General features: G+C 42.2%; 1 protein-coding gene across 1 annotated transcript in view; it reads left to right on the forward strand.

Annotated features, from left to right (window-relative positions):
- LOC136580999 (RAS guanyl-releasing protein 4-like) overlaps positions 1–20,088 on the forward strand; it is a 42,290-nt gene that overhangs the window by 6,123 nt on the left and 16,079 nt on the right. The window contains exons 5-11 of the mRNA XM_066581968.1: positions 3,509–3,640; positions 5,335–5,482; positions 5,711–5,884; positions 6,384–6,500; positions 16,134–16,409; positions 17,980–18,060; positions 18,685–18,786. Coding sequence (XP_066438065.1) covers positions 3,509–3,640; positions 5,335–5,482; positions 5,711–5,884; positions 6,384–6,500; positions 16,134–16,409; positions 17,980–18,060; positions 18,685–18,786 — 1,030 coding nt within the window. The remainder of the gene's footprint in view (positions 1–3,508; positions 3,641–5,334; positions 5,483–5,710; positions 5,885–6,383; positions 6,501–16,133; positions 16,410–17,979; positions 18,061–18,684; positions 18,787–20,088) is intronic.

Genomic DNA, 20,088 nt, shown 5'->3' on the forward strand with positions numbered 1-20,088 from the left:
TGAGAGAGATTACAGAGTGTGTGTGAGCAGCAGCCAGCCAGGAAGAGCAGCAGTGCAGAGAGGAGAGCAGCCTCAGTGATTCAGGTCTACCAGTGACGCTGCTGCTTCTCAGAGGGTGGCGTGAATATTGTCCCCATGCTGAAGAGCTGCGCAGGAAAGGCCCTGATAATTAAGGGCTGAAATGGAGAATCGGAGAGCCTGACGACTAGGGGCTGAAGATGTGAGCTGCCAGCGAGAGGGCCCTGATGACTTGGGGGCCAAAACTGACATCATGCCGCATGGAAGGAGAGTGAGTTTTCCTTCTGACAGTGGACTCAGTCCCTAAAGTAGCATACATTGCCATGAACTTGGATTCGATGACAGTGCCATGGACTCAGATGCAACAAAGCTTCTGGCTGCATAAGACCAGTCTAATGACAGTTTAGTGTGCACACACTAGGGACTATGATGGACTGACGTATGTGACAGAGGGAGTATCTCCCCAAAAGGGACTGTGATAAAGGGAAGTCAGGAATTGAGACACTATTTGAGATTTTGATGTTTATTATTAAAATGTGATGTGTAGATTTGATATACTGTAATAGGGGAACAGAACACTTTGGGGGCAGCTGCAATATGTGGAGATAAAAGAGTATGTGAGATGAAAATGTCCTGGAGATGGCTTGTCGTCAGTCATCTGACCCCTGTGCCAGGGGCGTAACTGTAGGGGATGTAGGGGATGCAGCTGCACCCGGGCCCAGAAGCCTTAGGGGGGCCCATAAGGCCTCTTTTCTCCATATAGGGAGCCCAGTACTATGAATAAAGCATTATAGTTGGGGGCCCTGTTGCAGATTTTGCATTGGGGCCCAGAAGCTTCAAGTTACGCCTCTGGCTGTGACACAGTACTTTTATCTGCAATGTCTATCAGTGTCAGTGGAGAAGCAGCTCTTCTATTTTTCACCATCTCCTCTGTCTGGTGGTTTTCTTTTCCGGTTGACTTTATTAAGAACAACATGAGGACGTCACCCGGAGAAAGTTGTTTTTTTGGTTCAAAAGATTTTTATTCACATTTTTCAACATTACAAATATTTGTATGAGATCGCATCAATGGCAAAAGAGACGGCAAAAAAACAGCCTCTGAAAGCTTAGTGAAGGCCTATCACGGCATTACCAAATCCAACCTCAGATGAACATCAAATGAAAAAAGAAGGAGAAATTAGATCTTACAGGAAACAAAAAGAAGCAGCTTATAAAACAGTTAACGACACAACAAACACCAAACATCAGACAACTCTGGAAGAGCTCCACACCTGCCATATTTTATAAAACTCATCATGGTCTCGTCTGCCTTCATCTCGTTGAAGTGCATAAGTTCATTGAGCTCCTCGGCCCACATCCCCCTCGACGGTGGGGTGGTAGACCGCCACAATCTTGGTATGATTCTTCTGGCCGCTAGGAGGAAGAAACGCAGGATAATGCATTTGGTCTTTTTGATAGGGCCCGGGAAAACTGAGACCTGGCCATTTCTATGGTTAGTTTCACCTGTGGTGAGCAGATAGTGTTGTGGACGTCCATCACCTCCCTCCACAGGGTGGCCACTGCCGGACAACTTCACCAAGAAAGTTTATTTTTTTGAAATAGTTAACTTTATTAACAAAATCTGTCTCCAGGTAATATTGTCACATTGTTGCTAATAACCCCACCAGACAGAAGATGGTGCAAAATATAAGAGCTGCTTCTCCACAGACCTGATGAGGCCGCAGGTAGTAATCCTGTGTGAGCTCTGCTGCTCCGTAGTCACCTGTCAGATACTGGATCGGTGTGAGCTGACCATGACGGCCATTACTGGGCTCAAGTAAGGTTTATTATAGGAAAAAATGCTGCCTCCATTTGTCACCGCTGCGGCATTTACAACCGCACGATTCATCTGCTGCCCCTCCATATGTGTACTGCCATTTGGTTCTACATCATGTATAAGTGTAAGGGCTCCTACCCACTTGCGTTTTTCTAACGCTGCGATATCGCTGCGTTTTTGGGGTTTTTTTACGCGATTGTCAATGGGACTTTCTAATGTTAAAAACGCATTGCAGGTTTGTGCTTTGTGATTTTTGTGCAATACGTTTTTAACATTAGAAAGTCCCATTGACAATCGCGTAAAAAAAAATGCAGCGATATCTCAGCATTAAAAACGCAAGTGGGTGTGAGCCCTAACAGTGTATGCAAATTCAAAAGCGTGGTCCACTTTGCACAATCCCTTCTTGTTAGGCTGATCACAGGTTCAATCCCCCTCTAACACCACCACTGGGGAAATGAAACAATACATAGTGGACACTGAAATCAATGACCCTCCATGTAATGCATGGATGTGTCGGGTTCTACTGGTAGAAAGACCCTCTTTTTAACTGATCTAGCTGCTTGATGGAGTTCTTGAATGAGGGATGCCCCTCTATTAACTCACCATGCACTAACAAGGCATTCCAAAAAGGGATTTTCTAAACTAGACAAAGCCTTTGAAGGAGTTTTCCAAAAAAAATGTAATAATGTTTTGAGCCCCGTGCCCTAAACTATATAAGATCAATATACTCACCATGGCGCCGGACTGCTGCTTCAGCGCTCTGGCACCACAGCACCTGACAGGTGACGTCCCGTAAACCTGTCATGCGGGCTTCTAACCTGTATCAAGGTTATGGGATGTCACGGATGATGTCCCTGTCCAGCTTCATACTAGCTGCAGTGCTGGTCAACAGAAGCGTTGGCGGGGGAGCAGTATGACAACAGGGAGGGGAGTATTTCTTTTTTCATATATGTGTCACCACCTCCACTGCTACCAATGTTACATTATATCAGAAAACCCCCTGGATGGGCTAGAGAGGTCACAAAGTTTAACTTGAGATTCAACACATTAAGTTAGCTTTCTTTGTTTACCCTTTAATAGCTTTCGATGACCTTTGTTGTGTTGGGATAATAATAGCTTTTCAATTACTTGAGATAACTCCTCGAAGAAAGCTTTCACAGTCAAGTTACATTCTTCTACATTTGTAGATGTCATCATTTGTCGGTTGTGGCCCTACTTAGATTGCGTCTCCAAAAAGTTGCTGCAAACCGAAACTCCTAAATTCAGTTATTTTGCACAAGTTACAAGATGGGTGCACAGAACTCTTCAGTTAATAGAACTTCTGCAAAATATGAAGTTTGGCTGCAATGATTTGAAGGGCTTTTTCAGGATTAGAAAAACATGTCAAATGTCTTCCTAAAGCTTTGCTGCACCCCTCCACAGGTTATGTTACTACATCTAAATCCAGCTGGCTTCAGTGGAGTGGAGCTGCCATCCCGCACACAACCTGTGGATGGGTGTTGGCGTTGCTTGTAGAAAAAAGCAGCCATGTTTTTACAGTCTTGTATACCCTTTAAAGTATATTGGGAAGAGCGATCTCCTTCATATCCGTTGGACATCGTTTTGGATATGGCTCCTTTTTGTAACCATCCACTATAGTTGAGCGTGCTAATCTTACTCCTCTTTTACCTTCAGGTTCTGGGTGAATCAATACCCCGAGGTGTTTCGTCTAGACAATGCACTGGAAGAGCTGATGGGTGATTTTTGGGAAGTGGTAAAGGACAGAAGGCCAAGTGATCACCGACAAAGTATTGACAGCTCATGCTTGTAAGAACTTATTGATAACTAATTTTGGTGGGGCAGCCCATTTCGATTACATTTTGTTAAAAGGAGGAGGTTCACTTTTAACCAATTAAGCCATTATGACGTAGAGTTATGTCATGGTGATCATGCGGCTATGGAGCCGTGCATGCATAATCAATAGTAGGAGCCCAGTAGGATTGGCAGTTGAGCTCTTGTTGTAATGGCCAGGATCAGAAAGCTCTGATCTTAACTAGAGATGATCGAACGTGTCCGTTACGGACACTTACGCACCCGGACACCGGCTTTCCCGAACACTTCAGTGTTCGGGCGTAAATGTTCGGGGGCCGCCGGGGGGCGGGGGTCGCCGTGGCAGCGCGGGCGGCAGCAGCGGGGAACAGGGGGGAGCCCTCTCTCTCTCCCTCTCCCCCCCACTCCCCGCCGCACCCCCCCGCACTGCCACGGCGACCGCCGAACATTTTTCGCCCGAACACGGAAGTACTCGCAAAGTTCGGTGTTCGGGCGAAAAGGGGCGGGGCCGAACATGTTCGATCATCTCTAATCTTAACCTTTTAATCTCCTTAGATGCTGCAGTAAATAGTGACTGAGGGATCAAAGGGGCTTACCATGGCACTGTCACCCCATCGACACCCTGTAGTCCAATCACAGGGTGCCAACAGGTTTTCATGGTAGTAGGCAGGCCTGATGAACGCCCCTAGTCTACTGTATTTGTACATCCATTAGTTCCTGCTCTAATAGGCTGTTTGTCAGTGTTTGGCTGGCAGACATAATACACTGCAATACAAAAGTATTTCATTGTATGCTGTGTAGAATAGTGATCTAGGCCCCTAGTGGTCATGTCTAACAGTGGGACTAAAAAAAGGAAAAAAACACTAATAAAGCCATCAACATTATAGAAAATGTAAAAAGATAACGCCCTTTTTCTTTTAAACAACATAAAGTATTTTTTAAAAACTCCATAAAAGTCTACACATGATGGTATAATGACCGGAACTATAATGACCGGAACTATAAAATTATGATGTTATTTATTCCTCATGATAAAGACGGCAAAAAACAAACAACGGTATATTTGCTCTTTTTTTATTGGTCGATTAAAAATTGATCAAAAAGTTGTCCGTAACCCAAAATAGTACCAATGAAGACTTCAACTGATCCCACAAAACACAAACCCTCACACACTCTATCTGTGGAAATCTGGAAAACATATGGCCCTCTGAACATGGTGACAGAACAACGACTTTCATTTGCGTTTTTATTGTACAAAAGTGGTAAAACGTAATAAAAATATATAAATTTGGTATTGCTGTAATCTTACTGACCCGCAGAGTGATGTTATATATAACCTCATGGTGAAAAACATGAAAGCCAAAAATAGTCAAGCCTAAAAACTGCTGAATTGCTGTTCTTTTTCAACACCCCTTCCCCTCCCCCAAGCAAAAAGAATAAAGGTTTTTCGGTAGATTATGATTACATGTATGTCTTGTGGGTCCTTTGATGTTCTCTTAAGACATGTTGTGACTTCCAGAATGAGCTGTCGCTGAACCTGTGAAGGCTGGAGGCAGACCAGTCGCTCTTGGGAAGATTCACTGTGGTCCATGTCTTCTCCATTTGGCCATAATTATTCCGTAGAGTCATAAAGTCTTAGAACACATTGTGTTTATGATCAGAAACATTTTGATAACTTTTGTCTGTGACAGTTGTGACCAAGAAATCAGAAAACCATTTCCAGAGTCACCAAGCTTCAATAAAAAGAGGAAAGTTTCCCTTCTCTTCGATCACCTGGAGCCCTCGGAACTTGCAGATCATCTCAGCTACCTGGAATTTAAATGTTTCTGTAGGATTTCGGTAACCATTTTACAATCTCTTGTAAATGTGACCATATAGGTCTCTTCCCGTGTGACAATGTGAAGGCTGCTTGAACTTCCTCTATGTGATTCTATCACACAGTGTCTTCTCGGAGAAGTCTAAAAACAATATTTGACCTTTCAAATTGTGTGGACTCAGATGAAGTCACGTTAGGTTTGACTTTGTTTGGTCATCTGGTCTCTTTGCTCATCTTCTTTTCCTCCGCAGCATTTAGACTATCAAAGTTACACTTTACAAAGTTCTCTAAGGGAAATTCCTCGATTGGAAAGATCAGTCAACTTATGCAACAGTATTTCTCAATGGGTTCAGCTTATGATCCTCAACCGGCCCACTCCACAGCAGAGGGCAGAGGTGTTTACCAAGTTCATTCAGGTGACACAGGTGAGAGCAGAGCGCACCTTCTTGAAATGTAAAAGGAAATTTAACTAATGCACATTAAAAGAGGATGGCTTCAAAAAATGGACAATATATGGACCGCAATATATGCCGAACTTTGATGATGAATGGAACATCTGTGCATGCTAAATCACCTACATGCTGCAAATACACAAATGGCGGACTGTTCCTTACTTTTTCTATGAGTATACAAAAATTTTACGAAGCCCAGGGTTTCCAATGGGTTCTTTCACATAAGTGAGGTTTTGTAGCCTGAGAGAACCCATTGGAAACCATGGGCTCCACAAACATGTGTTTTGTAGTGATGTCGCATTTTGTAGCCCATGTGAAAGAGGCCTAACACATAACATGACATTTGGCTAATTATCAGCTAAGTACTATCTGGTATAAAGTTTACTTTGAATGAGGCGCTCTCAAGTGGCAATATGAAATAAAGGACACAGGTCTTCTGCTTTTGCAATAATTCTTGGTATCTGTTTTGTAGAAACTTCGCAAAATACAAAACTTCAGTACCCTCATGGCGGTGATTGGAGGATTATGTCACAGTGCTATCTCCAGACTGAAAGAGACCCACAGTTACCTATCCCACGATATATTAAAGGTGAGTGTCTAAAATTCTTCATCAATTGGAAATGGGACTAAGACTAGGCTGTCTACTAGGTTGCTTGAACAGTTGCTTCAAGCCCTGTGTAAAATAACAACCAGGGCCATATGAGTCATTGGTATTACTTGGATAACCAGTTTTAGGGGTGAACATAGAAAGTAAAGAAGCCCCTCTCATGGGCAGTATATAAAAGTAAAAGAGTAAAAAAAAACTCCACGCTCTAAGAGTAATCTCAAAGACCCACGGGTCTAATGGTTCAGTAACCGTATTTATTATAAATGACTGATGCAACGCGTTTCTCAAGCATGTCATATCAGGTCATGTGTCATTAGATAAACATCTAGTACTTATTGTTAATACTGTTGGATTATCAGGCATTGCTAACTGTTGGGGTAAAGCATTCCATAGTTTGACTGCTCTAACTGTAAAGAATCCTTTCCTGTTTTGATGTCTAAATCCCCTTTCTTCTTGGAATAAATACATCATGTACTAATGTTTTGTATTGCCCACGCATATATTTATACATGTAAATAAGATCATGTCTAAGATGTCTTTTTCCAAGCTGAACTAGACCATTTTGTTGCCTCTTACAGTAAGAGAAGCCTCCCATCTCACTTAACTATCTGCAACATTGAGAAATTATGTCTGCAGGGCAATTAGTTTATGTTTTCCAGGCCAACTTCAACACGGGTTCTCCTCAGTCCCCATAACAGGACCTCCTGAGGTTTGAGCACATGACTCCTACTGACCATTGGTTCCCCAACTAGACTGCCTACTCCCACAGCTCCAGCAGACACTCCAGAGATAAACAGTCAGGTCCACAGTACTCCGTAGCCATAGGTTCACATAATGCTCACATAGGCCTACCTCTTGCACAGTCAGTCTCTATAAGCCCTAGACCACTAGTAATCACTCTGTCATCTCACCATCTACCCTGTGACACACATTTCAGATGTCACTTAGGAAAGCAGCTGAACTGCTTCCCTTTGCTGAATTTCCTTGCTCTGCTGTAGACAAACTCCTCCTCATCTGCACACAGGCCACCTGTCATGGCTTCCATCGTCTGGTTCACCAACTCTACAGCCTCCCCTGGCTCTCCGCAGAAGGACAAGTCCGCCCCAACTGGTAACCAGATCTCTGCATCCTGGTCCAGCATCCCATGCAGTAGCCTATTGTCTGGCAGAATAGAATCTCCTTCCTTTATGGAATCTCTCCTGTCCCCCCCTTCAGGCAACTTGGTGGCGAAGTACATCTGCATCATTACATTCTGTCTCCTAGCCCATGCCAGGCTCCTTTTGGGCCTAGGCTCCCCTCCAGGCCTCCCCAGTAGCCATCTCCCAGAAGACTCCCATTCCCTTGTCTGCAGCAGTACAGCAGAGGACCACGACTCATTGTCAATCAGACTGCCCAAGCAGAGCATATATACAATGCAATACAATATATACCGTATACATAACATTACCAAAAAACTGGAGCAGGACTTTAGTCCATACCGGTCCATTTCAAGAAACATGCAACTATGAAAATGCACCAGTATAATTCGTAGACTGCAAGTTTCACCCCCAACACATTTATAACATACATAGTGCCTCAGTGTATTACTTTACATTCATCAACATTTCATTCAATTGACCATGCTTTCGCCCTTGTTCATTCATATTTCGGTAACTGAGGGGGGGAGACCCATATGGGTTCACACGGCTATACATAAAGTAGGTGAAGCTGACTTGAACTCTTCATGGACCACACCACCCTATAACAGGTTTACAATATGTAGGCCCCATAATGCATCGCTTTTACATTTTGCATAGTGCTTTTCTTTGATCTTAAAGTAATAGTTATAAACGTTTGTGTTTTGCTGTTCGCTCCTTCATTCAGTACATTTCTTATAGTTAAACCAAGGTTGGAGGTCTGGAGGAGAAGAAAGGAGAATGTGTTAAGCTTTATAAATGAAGATAGGGTTAGAATTAGTAAAAATAAGAAACAGCGGGTCTGAGATGTGTCGGGGCTGGAGTTGCATTCTTAGTGAAATCTTCATTTCTGAGAGTCGGGGAGTCGATAACGTTACTTATTTCTCATTCTAAGAAACTTACCACAACGTTTTACCACAAAAACACACGAAGGTGATTTCTTCCTCAGTTCTTCGTTGGTTTTAGCCTTCTGTTCAAGTATCTTCACTTCAAGGACTTTGACAAAATGGTCAATAATAAGATAATAATTGTAATTACTTTCAATAAACATATTTTAGGACATATAAGGTCAAGGTTTAACGTTTCGGGAATGAAGTAATGCAGATAGGTTGAGTTCTCCTTCAGTATAGAGGCAGACGCACGGTGGTTTGTGGGGGTGTTAACACCAAATAATCTTAGAACGAAGCTGTGCTGCATTGTGTTTGTAACAACCTGCCAGATAGGAAATCGTCATTTGAAGCTTTATAAAAAATGTATAGGAAATTCGTCTTCAGTCCCTGCAAAGCAAACCCTGCTTCCATCCAGACCCCCAATGCATCTTACAGCTTTACTGGATAGAGTGCAAACCTGATTCCCCGCACTTTACAGCTGGGGACAAAGAAGTAAAGTTACAAATGATCAAAACAAAATAATTAACAATGGAGAAGAGCCTATACCCTGCCTATAAGAGCTGACAATGTAAAAGGAACGGCCGCAGTGACACCACAGCTACGGGGCGCTAATTGTGTTTCAGGAACCAACCCTTTGTGTTAACTATAGGGCCAAGTATTCACCTTCATGGGCGTTTTTCCTCTGGTGTTGCATTACAATTTAGAATTAAAATTGATTTTAATTTAGCTTTTTTGTAACGGACCTGAGAAAATAGTCCAAATTGTTACAGTGGAAGGAAAAAGACTTGTTAGTGTGTATGTATTTATCCCCTTCGCTATCATGTCCCTAAATAAGATCTGGTGCAACCAATTAACTTTAAAAGTCATATGATTAGTTGATTATTATTTTATAAGTTCTTCTCAGTGCAATCAAAGTGTCGTATGATGTCAGTACAATTGCACCATTGTTTTGCAACACCACTAAGCAAGCAACATGAAGACCAAGGAGCTCTCCACACAGGTCAGAGACATAGCTGTGGAGTATAGATCAGGGTTCGGTTATATAGAAATATCCCAAACTTTGAACATCCCCTGAAGCACCATTACATCTGTTCTATCAAAATAGAAAGACTTTAGCAGAACTGCAACCCCGACAAGAGAAGGCTGCCTACCGAAAGTCACAGAACGGACAAGAAAGGCATTAATCGGAGACTCAACAAAGACACAAACAATAACTCTCAAAGAGCTGCAAAGATCCACAGTGTGGATGAAAGCATTTGTCCACAGAACCTATGTACACTCCATAGAGGGGTCGAAAAAAAGCACATTTACAGTTAGCTAAATAGTATGTGGCAGATTCCCCAACACATGGAAGAAGGTTCTCAGGTCAGACAAGACTGAACTTTTTGGCCATCATGGGAAATGCTATGTGTGATGCAAACTCAACACTTCCCATTACCCCAAGAACACCAACCCACAGTGAAGTGCGGTGGTGGCGGCATCCTGTTGGAGGGACTAGAAAACAAGTTGGGATTGAAGGAAAAAGGGACGGCAGTAAATATGGGGCAATTATTGAGCAAAACCGGTTTGTCTGCCAGAGATATAAGACTGGGATGGAGGCTTCACTTCCAGCAGGACGATGATCCCGGACATACTGCTAAAGCTACACTAAAGAGGTCTAAGAGGAAACATGGAAATGTCTTGGAATAGTCTAATCTAAGCCAAGACCTCAATACAAAGGAGAATCTGTGGCATGACTTGAATGAAGGCTGCTGTACACCAATGCAAGCCGTCTGAATAGAAGGAGTTGGAACAGTTTTGCCTGGAAGGATAGACAAAAATCCCAGTGTCTAGATGTACTAAGCTAATAGAGATACACCCCAAAAGGCTTCCATCTATAAATTGTGGATGCAAATGATATTGACTTTCAGGGGATGAATACTTATGCACATTAAGGTTCTCTGTTTTTTGTCTTAAGTATTGTTTGGTTCACGGTAAAAAATATTTTGCAACTTCTAAGTGGGTGGCATCTTGTGTAAATCAAATCACATAAACTCCCCCAAAATCCATTTTAATTTCATGTTGTAGTAAAACAAAACCGAAAAAAAAGCCCAAGTGTCATGAATACTTCCACAAGGCACTGTATGGGGAATACAAATAAAGCTGCAGAACCATTTATGCAAATATATTTGTGATCGGGTGAGACATGGACTATAGTTAAATAGACATAGATCTGCCTGAAGAAATTAGTTTTCATAATAGACCATCTAGGTGCAAGTCTAATAGTCTGAGGCATTGATGTCTACATGGGTGCAGCACGGGAGAAGTCCTGCAAACCTGGATAGAAGATCTACTGTAATAAGGGAGTATGAGAATTGTAAGTCATTGGTTGAGTAAATTATTTGAGAGAGGTAGTGTCATGGCTCGTATGCTGCAACAGGGCCGTGGCATAACAGCCATGGTGGCACTATGGCACTTTCTTTGATCATATGTCTATTATCCTTTAGGGTTCCCCCATTGTTGCTAAAAGGTCATTGGAAGTTGTATGTTGAAATTCTCCTAGATGTTTTCCTTGGCTGGCCAATCTATTAGAGAGGGGGCCTATATATTCCAACCCCTGCTCTCACTAGTCCCTGATTATTCACCTCTTGTGGTGAAGTTGGTGTAGTTCACATTTCTATTGAAGTTGTCATCCTGATTCAGTTAAGGTGTATTATTTGTATATTGGAGTTGATTGTGCCATCACCCCTGCTGCCTATAGTTCTTAGATATTCCCTATTTCCACCTAGGGTAAGTGCTGGTGGCCCCTAGGTTCCAGCGTGGGGCCGTCCATATCAGGGCGATCACCCCACTTTAGGCAGGGTTTTTTCCCTCTTCTGGCTATTAGGGCTAGATTTCCCCTTTCTCCCTCTTTTTTTGTGTCTGGGTGGTGGTTTTGGTGTTTTACATGGGACCTTTATTTGTGCTGTGTGAACATTGCCTTGAGTCCATGCTGGGTGCGGTGTGTAAACACTCAGCAAGGATGTAACAGGTGATAGATTTATTGCAGTTTTCCAAATCTTAAATAATCCATAAATGGGTTTTCCCATAAAGGTTTTGTATGCCGTATTCACTAGATATGGTATAAAAGTGTGAGTAGTGGAGATCCAACTGCAATGGGACCTCCATCAGCCAGGAGGCTGAAGAAGTAAGCATGTATGTGCAGTCACTCTCAGTACATGAAATGTACGGAAACAACCAAGTAGGTTTTGGGCTGCCTAGTAGTTATGCTGCAAAATAGTTCTGTAAGGAAACTATCTTAAAGTGAATCTCTGGACAGATTAAAATTTCACAAGAGTTAAAGCAGAAGTGTACGTGTGGCTTTAGCGCCGACTTATTTTTCCTCCGTCTTTGCTATACTTCATTACCTCATCAAATAACATGCTTATGACATGCCTTCACCCTGGAACTTCTCAGATGAGTCTCGCGGACTCATGCCATAATGTTTTTGAGAATTTGAGTCACTTCCTTTTAGCTTTGTGTAATATCCCTCTTTCTACGTTATGCATGAACCAGATAACTGTTATTACCTAATGATGTTACACAGACACCTAACATGAGTCTGATGGACCTACAAGCTATTTCATGGGCCACTTGTTCTTCACGCTTTGCTTTGGGCAGCAGATAATGTATCACGGTGGTTTTGGGTAGATCCACCACAATTGGGAGAGCTATGCTGAGCACCAGTTGCCAGTTAGTAGTAGCCTAAAAACAAGCGAGTGTTCATAATTGTCCCTGCTGCTAGTATTCGGCATGTTGAAAAGAAAACCAAGTGACACAGAAATAACTTGTTTGCTTGCGGAAGACGACAACAATGACATACAGTTCAGCAACGACTAATTTGATTGCAAGTCAAATGACAGCGAAGAGGATCACTTGTTGAGGGTGAAGTCCCAGACGAACAAAGTGCTGAACTACTGATGTAACGGCGCTGCACCTCCGGCTGATGAGAATCCCCACTGTATAGGGAACGACAGCCTTCTGTGGAGCATTAATCCACTGGCGCCATGCAAAGTGAGAAGACACAATGTTATCAAGTCACAAACAAAGGTGGTAAAGCGGTCGCCTTTGAATATATTGGAGAGTTCAGCGGCTGCTTCTGGCTCTCATACATTTTATTGACTTTTGAATAGAGTAATATAATACATTAAACCAAATATAGGCAAAGCAGTCATTGATAAACATCGAATATAGAGTACCTCAATGAAGCCTATAATCCTGATAGAAGGTCATGGGTAACTTGTCAAAATATCAAAAACAAACGACTCCCTTCTATCCAAATCACAAATATAATCAGTAGAAACAATTATCCAGAATTATGACTGCCGAAACATTAACAAAAAAGGGGGGGAGAAAAAAAAAAGGCGCGCGGGGGGGGGGCATTGAGAATAAGACACAAGGTTTATATGTGGGGAGGGGGGTGGTTAGGGGTTGGGCACCTTCATATCTGGCTGGGCTATAGAGTGCTTCCAGTCTCAGTCGGTGCTTTTGATTTATACATCATGACTGATATTGTAGAAACCATTGTGGAGTGCACTAATGTGAGGCAGAGAGCATTTATAAAGAAAAACGTTTATCGTTCATGTGGCAAAAATGCGATTCTGTATAAATTCGAGCTTTGATTGGACTACTGAGTACTGCAGGTCACTTGAAAAGCAATCTCGCAATCGTGTGTATTCTGTGGAACAAGAAATACGGTCCACCAATTTTCCCTGCCACAACGAGTAAGGGAAGATTCACAGACCGAATGAACAGTCATCAAGAAGTATCTGAAGGCTACAAGACACATTTGTGCCTTTTCATTAAATACAGGACCAGATGAATCCCAATCTTCAAAAGTACTGCCTTCCAGGTTTGAATCTGACTACTCACGAGCAGCTGGTCCTATGCCTAGGTTGCTGTTGCTTTCACCATTACTTGAGTGCAAAGCTAGCGAAAATATGGAATAAAGATCTTTACCCACTAAAAGGCTTCTCCTACTTGGGTAAAGAAGGCAATGTGAGGGGAAGAAGCATTGCATTCAATGTGGTCAATGAATTGCCACTAGGGTACTTTGGACCCATCAAAATATTACCATGGCCAATTTCTTTACATCAATGGAACTCGCTGACCACTTGCTGAAGAATGAGCTGACAATGGTTGGCATGGTTGGCATAGTGCGTCCAAACAAAACCTTCATACCAAAGGAATTTCTCTCCAGCAAACAAAGGGCAGTAAAATTGTTGTTTCTCCTCGTGCCGGTGGAAGCTCACCTGTTATGTCAGATACACCAAAGAAGGTGACACTTATGTGAGCCCAAGAAAGGACATGCAAAACACTTATGTGATGACTGTAAGAGTAATGTGAGCGGTGGCATCTTCAATTACAAGGAAATGACAAAACTGTTTAACGTAAATTAACGGTGCAGCTTTATTTGGTAACACGACTCTTCATATCTTGTGTAGGAAAAGAGATTAATAAAGAGTCTCAAGGATAAGTTATACTGTGTGTTAGTGACATTCGCAACCACTTAATGGTGAAGTAGCAGAAAGTAACATAATCAAAAAAGGGGTCCTTTAAAACCACACTTGTTGCAATACATTGCTCAGAATTAACTGTAAGTCTAATGGACTCACGTTGGGGGTCCACATGAGTAAATAACCTGAGGCGCTCCAGAGTTAAAGGGGTTTTCTGGGACTAATAAATAGATGGCCAATTATTAGGATAAGCCATAAATATTATACTGGCGATGAGTGAAGTCTCAGCAGACTGGTAATGCTCTGACTGCACCTCCGTTCCTCCAATCCTGACACTCAGACCACACCGATCCAAAGTGATAGCCTATTCTTAGGATAGGCTACCAATATCAGACGTCCCCGAAAAAGGCTCTAAAAAGGTTGTGTGAGATTTTTTTTTTTTTAAGTCTACTTTTTTCCAGAAACAGCACCACTCTTGTCCATGGACAACATACATCTATTCATGATTAGGAGTTTGCAACTGCAAGAGCAGACAGAACCTATGGATAAAATCTGCACTGTTTTTGACAAACTAGGGCCGGCTTCTAATAGTGGAATCTGTGATTGGAATTTGCACTGAGGATCCCCGGCAAAACACGGGCATTGAAAACCAGGTTAAATTGCTTTTTCACTCACACTCGTGGATACAAATTGCGTATTCCGCAAGCAGAAAAAAAATTGCAGCATGCTCTGTTTTGCCTTGGAATCTGTGCGGACAGCCTCCACTGACATCAACGGAGGCCGTCCGACATGCAGCCTATACGTAATTAACATTGCGTAATGACCGCGAGTACGGGCATCATTGCTAAGTGACAGTGCGGGAAATACAAACAGTAAGAAAAAACTGTACTGCGCATGGCTGACGGGGAGCCGCCGCGGTCATACACAATACAGAGAATGCAGCTATGGGGGGTTCGCTGGCCGGGCTCACAGACGGAATCGGATGCTGGACTTCCGCATGTGGAATCCGGTCCGCCCCTGTGAAGCCAACCTAAGGGTGATTATTTTTATTTTATGCAACACCTTTAAAATTGTTACAACAGGGTAATTGGTTGGATTAATCAATACACATTAGCAAAATCTGCATCAAAGTTGTTGTTTAGTAATATCCTCTTCCATTCACAATATCATTGTTCTGAGTAAGAGAAACGAAGTCTTATAGATATGATACCTTTTATGGCCAACAGAAAGAAGTGATGTTACAGTGCAAGCATTGGAAACTACTTAGGCCTCTTCATCAGGCTCTATGATACAATACTGTATCTGATGAAACACACACATATATACACAATAGAGCAGATACAGGGTAGGATTAATTAGCATTAAAAAAATATTAACAGGATGAACTTGGAGAGTAAATCCATAATTAGTCCACAGATAAGAGTGTTATGGTCTATAAATGGAGGTTAGTTCGGAGACCTGGTGCCTCCACTATCCCGGCACCAGGCCTCTCAGATGTTATACCTTACCAGAGATTGAGGCCTGTGATCAAACTATAAAACATTCTTATATATTTATATTCCCCGACCCTCCTTGTCTCTTTGGGATTTGAAGCTGCCTTTTAATATAACAACCCTCATATGTTCCATCGTTGGCTTTCGACACTGGAAGAAAAGGGGTGCAGTGTCAGATGACCATCAATCTGCTGAGACCTGGATCCCCACCGATATGATGATGATAGCAGGCCATGACTTTAGTAGTCCTGGAACGTCTGACCGTTGTTCTATAAGAGTTCTTCAGATATTTTGTTGTGCCAACCCGATGAAGATGCCCAAGTGATTTCGGATACTTGTGGTGTGACGTCACTTCTTTTTGTTGGCCATTGAAAGGTCTCATATCTACAAAATCATTTTGTTTCTCTTATGGAGAACAATCACATTTTGCTCCACTGGCTAACACAGCACCAAAGTTTTTGTTTTCTTCCATTCACAGAGAGGGGTCTGCCGTACCGAATGCTACTTTGGACCGGTGTAATTGTGTTTTCCAGATTACTGTATACTTTTTTATTCACGCTTCCCCTTTTGTCTTTCGTCACAGACCCTCAGCGAGATGACGGAGCTCCTATCCTCCAGCAGTAACTACAGTACATATCGAAGGGTATATAACGAATGTGGAGGGTTTAAAATTCCCATTCTTGGGGTGCAGCTAAAGGACTTGGTTTCTCTTAATGAGGCCCTGCCTGATTATTTGGACAATGGGAAAATCAATGTCAGCAAACTACAGAGTCTCTATCAACATATCCTGGAATTACGTCAGCTGCAGAAAGCTCGTCCGCCATTCAAGGCCAACAAGGATGTGATACTACTGCTTAGTGTGAGCAATTTCCAAGTGTATTGTACTGTTACTAGAAGGGGAACTGTAAATATCCATAACAAGAAAACAAGCTTCTGCTGACTATTTTTGGGTGTAGCTATAGGCGGTGCAGGGGTTGTAGTCACACATAGGCTCTGGTGCCCGAAGGGGCCCAAAGACTTCTGTACCACATAAGAAGATACCAGTATTGTAAATGGCATCTTGTGAGAATGGGGGGCCATGTTACAGATTTTGCATTTGGGCCCAGGAGCTTCAAGTTATACTTCTAAGGCCATGAAATCTGGTTGTGTTAACAGAATGACCAGAGGTCACTTTAGTGGATTATATGGGAGAAACCAACACAGATGAGTTTGCTGAGTTATTAAGAAAGAGCGCCCATTTGCTCCATGTGGCAGTATTTTTTGAAGGAGATAGTTTTTCTAGTCTCACAACTTGGGTAGCTTTTCCAAAAAAGTGAACAATAATGGGAATAGCAGAAGTCTTCCAATACAGAAGGGTCCGAATTGGCATTGGAAGATGGTGGCATGTGTACAATAATTGTAATTTTATGAATGGAGATCTTTAGAATTGTAATGATTTGTGTTGGGGCTTGTTCACTGGTGGGTCTCGAAAATGTTACAGGGAAAACAGTTTTAGGCATCTGGAGTCAATATAACCAATGGTGCTAATGTGAAGATGTAAAGACGGGCAATGGGGTATTCAAAAACATAATGTTAGAAATGGATGCCATATGTTTGTAGATTACAGCCAACTTGATTGGGGTCAGATTGTATATGTACTATTTTTGAAGAACCTCCTTACAAAATGGGAGGAATAGAAGAATGTGCCTAGCCAGGCAGGGTCTATGACTAAAGAAGAAAATTAGGTGAACTAGGAGTAAGACCAAGATTAAGTTGTCAGATGTAGATATTTTGTGAAGATGGGGACTAAACCACAGACACAAAAGAAACACAAAGTCCATAGAAGACCAATGTCCATTAATTTAAGGCATAGAATAAACACATCAGCTCACCCTGAGGTCTTTATCTATAGTTGGATACTTGAATGATCATTGTCTTGATAGGACATGACCTCGGTGCTAAGGAAGTCAGCCATGATAGAACTAGAAATTAGGAAATAAGAACAGACCGAACTACAAAGACAACACTAGATAAGATTTTCTGGACAAGGCAAGGCCAACAAGCTAGGTCATAGAAAATTGGGCAGGCCAAGACAACATAGATTGGGCATGAGCTGAGGAACGCATAAAAAACCTGCAACCCTGTAGTAATTAAGAACAGTATAATGAAACGCGGTCATCGGGATCATGGTAGGGATTGTATTCTTTTCCACAAAGTCCAGATAATGTTAAGTTTGAATGTTACTCATTAGGTCTTATTTCAGAGTGTTTCATATCATATACAGTAGAACCTCTCCAAAAGGGTTCCAGTGTTGGATCTTCTTCTTAGATAGGTCCACCTTCTATAAGACCATTTTAGGTGCACCTGTATAGTAGTCATCTCAGAGGTCTTGCTGTTTATACCCATGTTATACTGTATATATGCTTACAGGTATCTGGTTTTCTTTATAGACATCGTTGGACACATTTTATACAGAAGATGAGATTTACTCCTTATCTTACACACGGGAGCCGCGGAATCCCAAAATCATGGTAAGAATATTGCTAAATGTTGAACTTGAATTAGATTTGAAACAGAGTTTGGTAAATAATTACTAAATTATCTGTGTATCTGCTTAGCTTTAGTATTATGATCGTGGCTAATAGCATGCACCAGGGTTTTGGGTGGATCAAGGCGGGTCAAGAAGGATTGAGGATACGGCCATGTGCTAGATTGTGAATGATTAGCAACCAACCAGCTGTGTAGTGTTAAACCTTATGCATGGGCTTTAGGCCTCATTACATTACACACATAAATGTGTTGCACATGAAATTACTGATAGCTCACAAATCAGCGTTGGGTCATCATAGAGTTTAATATTGAACATTAAAATCCCCAAATTACAAGTCACTGCTCATTTTGCTCACTGCCAACCCTAAGGCCAAGGCCGCTTCCTTCCAGCGTTCTAAAAATCAGGGGTATGTCACAAAAAGGTTTAAATGTGAACCTTCCTTTGAACACCTCTGAGCAACGACATGGAATTGTTGGACTTCATCTAAGCATACTCTTTTACATCAGTGCTGACTCAAAATAGTTCCAACTTAATAGAACCGCCTATCACACCAGAGCAAGAAATTAGTTTGTCGAAGACTTCATATTTTTTCTTTTCCTTTAAGCCTACCACGCCAATTAAGCCCCCAGAAGAGATTCCAGATTGGACCCCAGTAGGATCTTTACAACTGGACTCCGAGAGCCACAGTGTAGAGCAGATGGTGAAGGTAAGTCTTCTTGGAAGTGATGGACTACATTCTGAGATACAGTAGATTACAGACCCAAAACCTAAGTGTTCACATACATGAGGAGCGACTAATAAGAGCACGAGTCCATTATCATTTCCAATAAACATAAGGGGAGACATACATTTCTATGTCACGATGAAGAATAGTTGGACTCAGTCCTGACCTACATTTTAGGCCTGTTCAATGTATCATGCGAGTCCATACAACAGACTGATAGCAGAAGAATACCATCTATTCCGCCCTTATAATAGATCCTTTTTTTTAATTTTTTTTAGGATATATATATATATGTAGATCTAATTCTATTCACCCTCAAAATCTGATATCTAAACCCCAGAGGGTCCTGAAGCAGCAATGACAGGACGGAGGTAGCATTTAAAAAGAAAAAAAACTTTTACTGAACAGCAACCGGATGAATAATACTTTGGCTTGATAAGAGGGCGCTGTGCTTGGATGATGCATAATAATATATAGCATAACTTCTCTTAAAGCAACAGCAACCAATTACTGGTTATAATCCCCAAATCACATCTTTACCACCTGGTATTTCATACCGACACTTGCATCTCCGCTACGTTGTCTTAATCTGTGAAAGTACGTCACATGACTTTTGGGCCTTTCCTCCCCATGCCTGACACTGGTTACACTATCCTTGTACTCCCCCCTTACACTCTGTAGGAGCCGCGTCCTTTCCTTATCAGATGCTCAATGTCGTTAATGTCATTAGCACCAGGCTCACTTGCACAACAAGTTCACCTTAAAATCATTGCTCAAACGAAAAGTGAACGATGCCTGTGTTTACATGTAACGATTATTGCACAAATCCGGTCATTTGTACGATAATCGTTAAGTGTAAGTGGGCCTTTACACAAACACCATCTTATCTAGAAGCTTCTAGTATAACTCACTTCAGTCCTATGAGTAATAAACTGGGGTTGTGTTGGAGCTCCCACTTGTGGCCAAAGCTGATATTGCAGTCTGCATTAATGCAGCTCAGTTCTAGATGCCACAGAATAGCTAGCTGATGGAGGAAGTGGATGGGGCCTTACTCTGGAGCTCAGTAAATGTGGTAGAGCTGCTGTAATCCCTAAGAGGGGATCAGGGCACTGCTCCCCCACCATGGGCTCCCGGACTTCTGGTCTTCTGTTTACAAGCACTGCAGTCGTCAAGTGGGTTGTTTATCCATGTGACTACTGCAGCCAATGGAAGGCCCAACAGGGATGTCACTGATGACGTCCTATAAACCTGACAGGGGCTTCTACATTTGACACTTGTCACATG

The sequence above is a fragment of the Eleutherodactylus coqui genome, chromosome 10 (genome assembly GCF_035609145.1).
Source record: "Eleutherodactylus coqui strain aEleCoq1 chromosome 10, aEleCoq1.hap1, whole genome shotgun sequence".
Taxonomy (NCBI): domain Eukaryota; kingdom Metazoa; phylum Chordata; class Amphibia; order Anura; family Eleutherodactylidae; genus Eleutherodactylus; species Eleutherodactylus coqui.